The sequence below is a fragment of the Wasmannia auropunctata genome, unplaced genomic scaffold (assembly GCF_000956235.1).
Source record: "Wasmannia auropunctata unplaced genomic scaffold, wasmannia.A_1.0 LD336026.1, whole genome shotgun sequence".
In the NCBI taxonomy this organism is placed as follows: Eukaryota; Metazoa; Arthropoda; class Insecta; order Hymenoptera; family Formicidae; genus Wasmannia; species Wasmannia auropunctata.
This window is the reverse complement of record NW_012026864.1, coordinates 3,242,653-3,254,982: the sequence shown is the minus strand read 5'-3', so window position 1 is coordinate 3,254,982 and position 12,330 is coordinate 3,242,653. Positions and strand designations below refer to the sequence as shown.

Sequence of the window (12,330 nt, the reverse complement as noted above, 5' to 3'; positions counted from 1 at the left end):
CTCCTTCAGCCCCTCATTTTTTTCGCTCTTTGTTCGCTGATGACCCACCTCCTCGTATTTCTTGTCCGCCTCTTCTGCGATCAGTTTAGCCTGTGCTAGTTGCTGCTCCAACAAGGATACTCGGTCGTCTTCCATGTTAGTGCGGTTTTCGAGGGCCTTGCGTATCCTAATGATCGATCGTTTGTCGATTTTTAGAAACGAGTTAATCGTCATTGAAAGAATGATCAATGTTACGCACGAAATGACTATTTCCTCGATCGTTGATTTAAAAATTTTTCAAGAGTGCAACAAAAAATAATGTAGATATAAAGGCGATAAATTTCAATTTTAATTTGGTTTTTCAGCATCAATTTATTTTATTATGTTTGTATATTGATTAATTAATTTTTCCGATTTACATAAAGATAGTGTCTTTTCTTTTCTTTTTTCTAATGTAATTATGCGTGTTGCCGCGTAATAAATCGAGAAACTAGAGAAGTACGTATTTGACAATTTTTCTCTCGTATGTGAGAAAGTAGCAAGACGTGCGAAACATGTACACGTCATCCGTTATCAACGACGATAAGCAAGCCTAGCGTTATTTTAAGCATTTACGTACTGCCGTAAAGAAATCATAATCGGCAATTAGACTTTCAAAGTTACGAGTGTATTTAATGACCGTCTTTATATTCAATACTTTATCGTGAAGTCTTATCATATATGTGGTACATAATAAAAATCAAATAGATGAGAAGAAAAAACGGCGTTATAATTCTTGCAACGTCGTCATAAATTTGTTATCTTTCAAATAATACATAACATAAGAAAACGAATCTTAGAACTGATCTTCAATTGTAAAGTAAGAATCAGAAAGCGTTTGTGTAAATCGTTGTCGCAGCGGATGTGATATGCAACCACAAAAAGTGGGTCAGGATGTGGTGTTTCAAAATCCGGAGGATCTTATTTTCAATTCGAAAGAGCGTAAAAGAGAAAAATAATTGCAAACTTAATTTACTTCGTATTTATTTATAATAACTATTTTTTTTTAATTATGACGTAGAAACTGGCTAGAATTGTTTACGACATCGTTACTTTGCGATGATTAAGCATCTACTAAGCAACATATATCTATAATGGTGAACGAAACTAGCATAATAATTACGCGAAACTTCTACACTTATCATGATTGCATATGTGCAACTGGCATATTAAAGAGCTGTTGCGTTCGGGACTATATTTGGCACGATATTAGTCATACAAAATTGCAACGCGTTCTATAATTAAGTCGCGGAAAAAGGACTCGAGAGATATTCTGTCTCTTTGTCAGATCGATTCTTTCAATGTAAGGCGATACAAAGTCTTAGAGAAATTATGGAAGGAAATAAATCTTTTAGAAATAAAAAATATTAAAACTGTTATCAAAATTATAATATATAATTCTATATTCATATATATCATAAATAAATAATATACACGCATGTGTAGATAGAATACACATGATGGATTTATAACAGAAGTGGCATAAGTTATGCAAAGTAACTTTTGAAATATCTATTATATATTCAAATATTTACATTTTTTAAATATTTTTAATATTTTTAATATTGAAAAATATCTAGCTCTGACAGATTTTGATAACTCTATAATATACTCTATATAATATTTCATTAGATACATGTATATATGTAATATAAATTAAGAAATACAATTAAGAAAACATGAAAAAGATTTTATAATTTTAATTTCTATAAAATAGTATAAAATAATATAATTAAGGATTTTATAACTTTAATTTTTATAAAGTAACATGAGATAAAAATGAAATATTCATTTACACCACTTTTGCATTTCATTTGTGTAATTAATTCTCCGATAATTTAAAATTATTCATATATATAATAAATGAAAACGATCAAGAGTAAAATATTATAAAACTCAATTTTCTTTTATAAAATTATTTTATAAAATTTTATAAAATTATTTTATATATTCTAAAGTTAACAACTGTCCATTATTAAATATTAACATCGCACTGGCGGCTTGACAACATATTAAAAATTTTATCTTACTCTTATCAACGTCTAATCGTACAATATATAATATCTGTATTACTCTTAATCACTTCCAAAAAGATTAAAAAAATGTAACTATGAGCAATTATTTCTTTACAAACACACATTCTTATTTCCAAAATTGTCAATTATAAAATAATCACCAAAATAAATTATATTCATATTTTTCTATTTAACAATTAATTTTGACAATTAATATATTTATTTTGATAATATTTCTATTGTATTTTCTATTTTGAATAACTGCTCATTGTGAGTAATATACAAGATCACTCGTATAAATAAAAAATTCATAATTTTCTTGCATATATAATAGAAGACACTTACCGTTCGCTCTCATCGGCAGCTTGCGATGCCTCCGCTAGTTTGGCGGTGGCAGTGGCAAGACGTTCCTCAGATCTCTCGAGGTCCTCCTCCAACAGTTGAATACGGCGATTCAAGGCGGCGACTTCGGACTCAGCCTGTAACATGTAAGAAAATCCATTCCGGGTAAGATAAAAGCTTAAAAAAAATCTGTAATTTATAATCTTACATAGTTGTAGTAGAACCATACACCAGTATGGTTACTAAACAAATAATATAAAATAATGAAGAAAAAACATAATGCAAGATACACATTGCATACATCTATACACACACGCTTGATAGTGCGAATACTGCGAATAATTGAAGGAAAGATAATTTAATCTAGTAGTGGTAGTAATCGTTAACGTCACCCGAGTGTCCCCGTGTATCATTTTATCCTTCTTGTTCATCGAATGTCAAACAAAGATAAAATGATACACGGAAACACACTCGAGTAACGTTTCTGAACGCAGCCCTGGTGGTCCTACGTGAAAAACCCAGCGTCACCTATACACTGAGAAAAAAAAGTTGTTAAAATAATTAAATGCGTTAATTTGTCGACAGTTTTTCATTGATTCAATTATATATGTTTTTGAATTAAACATACATCAATAACATGATATTTTTGTGAATTAATAAGTATTTTGTCGAATTAACAATGTTTGCTTGACAGCTCGTGACCGCCGCATTTAGTTGAATGAAATAATATTTTTTTAAATCAACAATTTTTTTCTCAGTGTAGATCTGAAAGTTTTTCTGTGACTCTCGCTGAGGTTATAATGTCCTATCCCCCGCCGCCAAACACTAGGTTTTTATTTGGCCCTGCGCTGGACACTAATCTTTTTCAGTCCTACGCCAGACACTAGGCCTTGTTTAGTCCCGCGTCAGACGCCAGGTTCAAAATACTGCTCATTTCCTCTCTTTTATCAGCAGATGTTATTTGGACTGAGATACTATCGGTGGTTCTGCCTTGCCTTTCGAGAGGTGACGATCGCTTTCAGATCGATTTTAAAATCAATTTTTAGCGCGTGTTGCGATATGCGCCGCCAGTACCGAAAACCACTGGCAGCGCATCCCGAAGCGCAATCATGTTGTTCAGGGTGGATTCGAACCTGCTACGCAGCTCCCTGCGCCATGATCGTTCTTAATTTAATCTAAGAAAAAGTTAAAATCTATAGGTATATATATGTTAAAAACATATTAAATTGCTTTATTAAATTAGAGCAACAAAAACTTAAAATAACGCACTATTAATTCAATCATCAATTCAAAGATATATTCTACTACAGTCGAAGATATACTGTAATGTTATTTAAACCTTATATAATTTAGTTACACCTGAATTATTATTTAAATAAATACAATCTTTTATGTGAAAAAACAGTAGCTTGCTAAGTCTAGAACTAAGATTTTATATATGTTAACGAAATTATGCGAAGTGTAACGTAACGAACGGCTAATCTGCTATTATTGTCCGTGGTCTATCGACATGACGTTGCAATCAGGCGTATAATGTGTCGATGCTGGATTAGGAACGATCTGAATCCAATCGAATGCCGTAACGTGCCGAGCGTGATCAGAACTTGTCGCAACAAAGCACTCTCGGTTGGAAATCGTAAGAATCTCTCTGCGTGCATACCAATGACCCCGAGGCGGTCTCGCGTGTTGCAAAGAGTCGGATCATCACCATCGTCGATTTCGACCAAACTTTTGACCCGTAAGTATACGCTATGCCTCATCGAAATGGGGATATGTCGGAGATATCATCCGTGATAAACGCTCCTAGATTTCAGATCAGCGATACGAGATTGGTATTCGATGTAATCAATAACGTTCGTAAAGTGATGCAGCAATAATTCAGGCAAAAGCTATACATCACCCTATGAATTTTTAATAGAATGCTTAAGCTCAAAGACGTGATTGGCAAGAATTGAATAAATTTTAGCTTCAAGATAATTAAATGCTGATTTCAATATAAATAGGTTATTATTTATTAGATTATCCTAATAAAGAGAAAAGCAAATTGTATTTATTATCAGAGAGATAATATATACGCGTTTTCAATCATTAAAATCTGTATTAAGAAATTAGTACAACTCAACTTAATCTTAGATCATAGATGAGAAACTAATTTTTGGTCATTATTTTTGAAAATAATATTTTGTAACTCTATTGACGGAATTGTATGAGGCTAAACGAAGCATGCGATTTTCACGGATGTAAATTACTTAACGGTCGATTACACACATATATCCGCGTACACAATTCGAGACCCTTGTCCTCGTTAACTGCACCTGCCTACGATTGTGCGTCTAGTAAATTGCCCTAATTCATCCCGTACGCAGGGAACGTATATATCGTTTCACGTTACTTTATTAACGGTGCGTGAACTTGGTATTCATGGATTTTGGCGCACCTATGTCGATTTTATAGGAGTAGAGCGAGGAAGAGGGGAGGATGATGTCAGCAGACTGACAGCAACAATTGCTTAATCATCTAAACGTAACTGTGATACCACAAAACCACGCTACCACAATTATAAATATTACTAATTACAATTACTAATTTCCCTCTTAACTGTTTCTATTAAAACAAAAGATGGTAAGAGTGTCTGGATTCTGTCGTAATATTTGAATCATCTCGATAAAATAAAGAAATCATTAACGAGAATGTAAGACACGTGATTATAAAATGAAATATGAAATTATCTTCTTATTTATGAAATTGCTTGGCATAATCGTTTTGCGAAACACACCGCACGCCTGCACAAAACATTTATTCCACAACTTTGGCGGAGGATTGTACTCGTTACTGTCGAATTTCCGTCAACAAATTAATGCCTCAAGAGTTCAATGATTGTGTGAAAGTGGACCGGCGTGGCTCGCGGGTCGCCGCGCTGCTCCACGCTCGATGGCGCGTACAACGCAACGTCACGCATGCTTTCGCGTTACCCTTACCGACGCGAACTTCGTGTGTAAGTATTCGGAGAGGAAATCGGCACGCCCACTCGCACTTGTGCCGAGCGGACAGGTCGTGTCACATCGACGATGACCGTGGGCAAGTGTTGGTAAAGTGTGCCAAACTTCCGCTATAGCGTCCGACCCTTTCTCGCAGCCTTCCATCACGATCTATTTAATTCGTCCTGCACAGTCTGACCGACGTCGACCGCAATTGTATATGTATAGGGATCGGTGTTGATTTAGTAAATCAAATACATTTTCAGATTGGATCGGAGGCACACTGATGATAATGTTATTGAAAATGGGATATCGGAGGGACGGAAATCAGTTTTGTTTGCAAGAAACCAATGGAATTGATTTGACAAACAGAAGAATCTATGGAATATATTGCCTTTGCGACATTAAAATGTATATAGATATATATACGTTCGCGAGTTGTAGATATGATAAGAAAGCTTCCATCATCATACTTTTGCTTAAGGAATAGTTTTATCTTCTAAAATCACTTTTCTTGCGTTTATGAATTCTATCGGACCTCACGGACAAGATTCTTAACATGAAAACTTCATTAAGGATTATTTGATATTTATCTTTCTGGTGTGCACGTGTAATCGAAGTGAGTTCCCGAGCCGCGGAAAGAGCCGCGGTGCGTACATTTATTTCGCATCGTTCCGCGAAGTACGCGCGTCGTGCGTACTGGCATTCGTTTGTAAATAAATTCGCTCAAGACGAGGCGAACGCGTCGAGAGACATCGGCATTCTGTTATGTAAACTTCTCGAGAATAAAGACACGGTCGATCCGAATCCCCTGCTCCCCGTCGCGAGATATATCGCTTCAGCGCCTCTGATCGGTCCCCGTCGACGCGCGAGCAAATCAATAAGACGCGCCTTATCGCGCCCTCACGTACATCCTCCCGTCTCAGCGGCGATAAGCCCGTAATTGAATCAACTTGCGAAACATCGGCGCGGCGCATCGCTCATTATCATCGCGTCAGGCTCGAAGAGGAAAGAGAAAGAGAGAGAGAGAGAGCGAGGAAAAGAACGCAGAAAAATTGCGGTGTGTCGCGCCGGCAATGCACTTCGTTGCTCCGTGACAAAAGCGTATTAGCGCGGCCTGACCGCGTCCGTCGTCGCCGGCTGGCCTTTAAAACGCATTGCGCGCCATTCAGGTGCACTCTGTCGCGAGTGCGCATTGAGGAGTCTCTCGCGATGGATTTTTCGCCACTGCGCCGAAAGATGCAGCGTGCGCGTTAACGTTACGTCACCGCCGACGAGCGGAAATGCAGTCCTGCAGCTCAGAAATTTGATTGCGAGTTCAGATTAGTCAAGTTACATCGGCAGGAGTAATTTTGTCTTTTAAAATCGTTATTTTTTTTGGTTTGCAGTTAAACATTCGCGAATTCTATCGGACCTCACATCTGCGATTCTTGACATGAGTTTTCGTGTTGAGAATCTTAGATAAGATTCTTAACTCATTAAAGATTATGCGGTTTATCTCTTTGGTCTGTAATCAAAGTAATGTACAACATTTCTAAGATTTAATTATTAATCCTGCGAACGCAACAGATTTTCGTGTCTGATATGGAGATGAAAATACTTGATTGCAAAACGATGACGCGAACCAAGAGGACCATAAGAACGTACTGGAAAGACGAAATTAACTCGTTGACCGACGCATACAATGTAACGGCATGGCATAATAACGAGTGATCTATATAATTTTACGTAATTAATGATTCCGTAGTGAACGATCGCATACTTGAGTTCGGTTCGTGTTTTCAATTAGGATACTGACGCCTGCCATTTTACACAACAGGATATTGAAACGGTTGATAGGCTTCCTCGATACGGTCTGACGGCAGAACAAATGTATCTGCATTCTGCACGCGACAGAAACGATATATATCCGGCATTCCATGCAAATATTTGCGAAAGTTGCTTTTAACGCCGCCACGATCAATCTAAAATAAATGTAAAATATTGATGGTGCGTGGAAGAAGGATGTAACTGAGATAATCAATATCTCCACTTTAAATACGGTATTATGTAATGTCCGCGAGATATTTTTTATATTGTTATTTCATGACAAATGTTCGCTCAAGCAAAATTACAGTAATAAGCAATTGACAAATATTATTAGTGCAATAAAATGTTTAATGAAACGAATGTTTAATGATTCTCAAAAAATATCATCTTGTCTAAATTAATTTAAAAACTGTTTCGGGTAAGTTATATGCATTTGATTTAAGGCAAAGACGTAATATTCAATTTTAGTAACGAACCATCTTATATTTTAATGGCTCACTGCAGAGCGGTGAATTTACATATATAACTGTGTGTCATTGTACCCGAACTTCAGTTGCACAACTTCGGACTTTCGATCGATCGTCCGTTATAATTTTAGAAAGCTACAACCAAGAATCAGAAAAAGATCTCTGTATTTAAATGTTAAACAATATTCCAAATAAAATATTTAATGCAGAAAATCTCTTTCCTATTTTTAATTATAAAAGAGTAGTTTAAATTTAAAAATATTAGATCAATTAAAAGACGATTTAAAATGTTTCTCGTCTACGTTCTTCAAAACTACGTTGTCAAAAATTTCAAGTATGAGTAGCCGGAAAATACGCTTCCTACGCTGTCTAATTTAATTACTTCAATCACGCGTGCCCTATAGTGTCTCGCAATTTTCTCGACATGTCGCGCTTGTTGTTAAGGGCAATTTTGCGGATCAGCCGATCGTGACTTTGACACTCGACGACCGGTGTTCGTGCACCTCGGCGAGGCACGCGCGTTACATCGCCGTTTGCGGGCGAAAAAAGGAGCGAGAAACGGTCAAGATTGTGGTGTAAATCCGTTAAATCGAGGCTGATGAACGCGCTCACCGGGAGGCTTCGGCTCGCCTCGCTATATGTGGCACTCTTTGATGGTACGTAGCTGTGGGTTTTACGTATGCCAGCGTATCCGCAAATAGGCAAAGTGACTTAATATGCTATAACTTCCGAGCCCTTACCGTGATGATCTCATCAACTCGTCGCGAAAATTTCTCGATGTGTTGGGGACGATCATATATCCGCGACATAATCGCACATTGCGAAACGTTATAGTTTAAATTTCGAAAGTCAAAGCTTTATTTATTTTATTTTTATATAGGATTGTTAGATTATACATATCCGCTCTAATTGTCGAAAAATTTTAAAAGTAACAGTTCTTTATTTTTCAAATAATCATAAAGCTCTTTTTCGCAATACCCTTCAATAATATAAAATTATAATTACAAGATTTTTGTAAAATAAAAGAGCATCAATGAAAAGATAGATCTATGTATATGAACGAAACTTTTACGTTTGTGCAAAAGGATGTCATAAAAAAATATAAATATATATAAGAAGTCTCTCGGGACGAACATAGACTAGTAATTGTCCGAATATGGTAGTCTCGCAATAAGAAAAGCCTAACGGATTAAGGCGTAACGGAGGTTGTTATCCGAAGATAAACCCAAGTCTTAAACCCAAGATTTAATGCACTTTTACACTGTATATAGCTAGTTGTATGACAGGTAAACTGCGTATATAAGTTTTATATGCCAATTGCAACGGCTCGGTTGTAAATCAACGACAGCTACGAAAAGAATCTTACAGAAAAGAAAATATTTTTACTGCTTTTCTTGTGATAAAAAAGAAAAAAAAACAGCATGGGATATGCGTAGCTTTGAGAAATTTCGAACTGCACATTTGTTTTCTTTTTCTTTGTTCAAAAGAGACACCGAGCGTTTAACATGTCAAATAAAATCAGAAGTCTAATGAACCAAGCATTATAAATTCATCCTATCATATAATAACGTTCACTGAAGAGATACAAATAGAATTCACTAAAGATGATCGTAGTTTCTTTGGAATACATCTTGCAATTTTATTTACGAGTCGTGACTCTCTGTAAGAGTCATCTATTGTCACGTTATTTTGCGTCAACGCATACAGTGACACTGCACGTGAAAGTAAAATCATCCGGAAGACATATTATCCAAGGTAGCTAATATTATACGTATCTAATATTAAATAGAAAAATATGTATAATAATAGTACGAGATGTAGGTAGACATCAGATAACTAATGGCACATACATATATATATAGATAACCGATAAACAATTTTACATATAATATTTATTAATAATTTTACTTGTAGATAAATAGATTATATCTCCGTATATATAATATTAATTATTCGCAATTCGAATAGACGTAATTGAATTAGCTGAAACAATTCGCGTTGTCGTTCATTATAACGTATTGACACGGAGCCTCAGAGATACCAATTATTAATAGTATCGAGATAAATCAGATTGCTTCAATTATCATATGATTAATCAAATTATCATTTAATTGGAAAAGTTATTGGACAAATTAAATTTCATCGTAACGTGTACGATATTCTTAACATTTTGTCAAATGGAATGTTCATTACGATGATCACCATGGAAAGAGAAAGAGAATAAAATTTTTATCAAAATAAATCGATAATCCTTCTGGCTATTAACGTTCCATTGTAAGGAACTTTCTGAGATCGAGTCTGTCACACATTAAAAGTTCGCTTCAACTCAAATTTCATTCATACTCAGTCAACGATGAAATCACGCTCCACTTTGACCGACGTGGACGTCGTTCACGAAAATCTGTGATCGGTTTTTAAATTCCATTCGCGAATCAATCGAACCGCGGAACTCGGCGCGAGAGTTGTACCTCGACTCGGTGTTCCGCGCGCGACAACGAACGTCCGGGCGAACGTTCCCGAAAGATCGTTCGCACGGATATCCGGTTCGCTCGGTCAGGTCGACTGTGACGGCGACGAACCGGAGAGCTCGCACCACGACGGTGATCGATTCGGTCGGTCACGCTGCGCGATCATTACGGGAGGAGAAGGAGGAGGACCGGGGGTTTCGGCGTCACGTTAATATATTTTCACACTTGCAACACGTAGGATTCCGCGCGCGTCACGGAGGGACACGGAACGGCGCGGCGCGACCGAGCCGGTGGCTTCCGACGAGCCGGTCCTCGCCGGTGTATCAGGAATGTCTCGAGAGTCGGCGTGCGCTCTCGACCCTCCCTCGTCCCCGCGACCGCCCGCGGCGGCCCGACCTGACAACGATGACGACGGCGACGACGACGACGTGTCTGACACACTCGGATCGATTCTACATAACGCGCCGCGGACGCCGGCTCCGACGTTTTCGCACACGTCGCTCGCATTCCTCGATCGGCGAGGAAACCCGAGGAGAGCTTCGGTTGATCGAAGCAAAGGAGATCCGGCGCAAGAAATTCTCCGATTTTCCCGGATTTTTTCTTCCCGGAATCTCGCGGTAGCGCGTCCGGATCAATGAAATGCGATTCCCGCCTGCGAAACCTGTTCGCGAAGAATTTCGCTCCCAAGAGTTATCTCCACGCGCCGTTATCGTCGATTTACGTGTAAGTTACGAGGCCGACGAGGTAGCTCTCGTGTACCGCCGGCTCCGTGTCGATTATTGCCGAAATTGATATCTTGCAAAGTCACGATATTATCACGGGACTTCGCGACGGGAGCAGAGGAAGAGGGAGAGAACGAAAGAGAGAGATAGAACGAGAGAGGCGAGGGAGAGAGAGCGAGAGAGAGAGACAGAGAGCGAGAAAGATCGCGAACGAGGGGGAGCGCTTGGAAACTTTCCGAGGGTCGGTGTGCTCGCGGCAGGAGGAAGAGCACTGAAAGGGAGCAACGACGATCTCTCGCGGGTTCACTCACTTCCTCGCGGCGCATCACTTCCACCTGCAGCCGCCTCTGATACTCCTCGCACTCGTCCTTGTACTTCTCCATCTCCTCCTTCGTCTGCCGCATCTTCTTCTTGAGCACGTCGAGGAGGGTGCCCTGCACTTGCGCCGACATTGCTGGCTTAGTAGAGGACCCCGATGTTCTCTGATGTGGTCACGCTAATACCGCCGCCGTGAGTCGCGAAAGGGCCACTGGGCGAGTGAGAGGAAACACGCTCGGAAACGGACGACGACGCGCGAGCGAGCCGGCCCGTCGAGTTCCCACGCGGATTCGCGGCCGAACACGGGAAGGCGAGGTGAGATGCACGTCGCGAGGATGATGCGATCGTGCGTTAACACCGCGGGCGTGTGTGTACGCGCGTGCGAGAGACAGAGAGGTGAGAGTGTGGGTTTCGTAGGGGCACCCGGAGCTGTCGTGCACTGACGACCACTGGCTGCTGTTGCTGCTGACGGCCGCCGCCGTTGACTGGAGCGCAAGATGGCCGCCGCACCGGTCGTGACGCGCGTGCGCGCCGCGTCCTTCCGCGCGTCAAGTAGTCCCTCCGGCGGCCCTGCGCCCCGCGCCAAGGGCCGCCAAGCGCGTGCCGGTCCGATTTTTTTTTCGACGATCCCGCGAACGTCGGCCGCGGGACGGCGTCCGCGAGCGAGCGGCAGCGCCGGGACCACGCCTGCAGCGGGTCCTCCACACGCGCGTCGCCGTGTGCCGGTGCCCCGTCCGTCCGCCACGACCGCGGCGCGGCACAAATCGCGAGGCGTGCGCGTGTGCGCCGCCGAGTATCGCTACGCCGATCGACGTGTCGCTGTGCGCAAAGCCCCGGAAATACCGCGCCCGTCGCGAGCGCGCCCAACTGTTCGAATCGCCGGTGCCGACAATTCGCACGTTGTTTCGAGCCATCCCGCCCTCGGTCGCCCCCTCTTGTTTGCTCTCTCTCTCTCTCTCCATTTTTCTTCGATTATTGAACGATTGCAATTTTTTTTATGAGATCTATAGGAGTAGTATTAGATTAATTATTGAAAACAGTTGAATCGATTTTTAAATGAAATGTCCGAACGAGATGCGTTGGTAAATTGTGCTCGACCACTGTAAAATGTTATCTTACAATGATAAAGTATATTATTAATGTAGATTTATGTAGATTTATAGTATAATGTTATGCCAATGTCATTCCTATTC

General features: G+C 39.9%; 1 protein-coding gene across 19 annotated transcripts in view; it reads right to left on the bottom strand.

The window, feature by feature from the left end:
- The window catches only part of LOC105452880 (tropomyosin), a 41,698-nt gene that overhangs the window by 14,958 nt on the left and 14,410 nt on the right, over positions 1–12,330 (bottom strand). For 7 of the 19 annotated variants that reach the window (XM_011694418.1, XM_011694419.1, XM_011694417.1 and 4 more), the window contains exons 4-5: positions 2,379–2,512; positions 49–166 (exon numbers count right to left, since the gene is read on the bottom strand). In XM_011694418.1, coding sequence (XP_011692720.1) covers positions 49–166; positions 2,379–2,512 — 252 coding nt within the window. Of the gene's footprint in view, positions 1–48; positions 167–2,378; positions 2,513–11,130; positions 11,629–12,330 lie in introns of those variants that run through there. The other 12 variants (XM_011694416.1, XM_011694413.1, XM_011694415.1 and 9 more) reach the window with 6 other exon arrangements.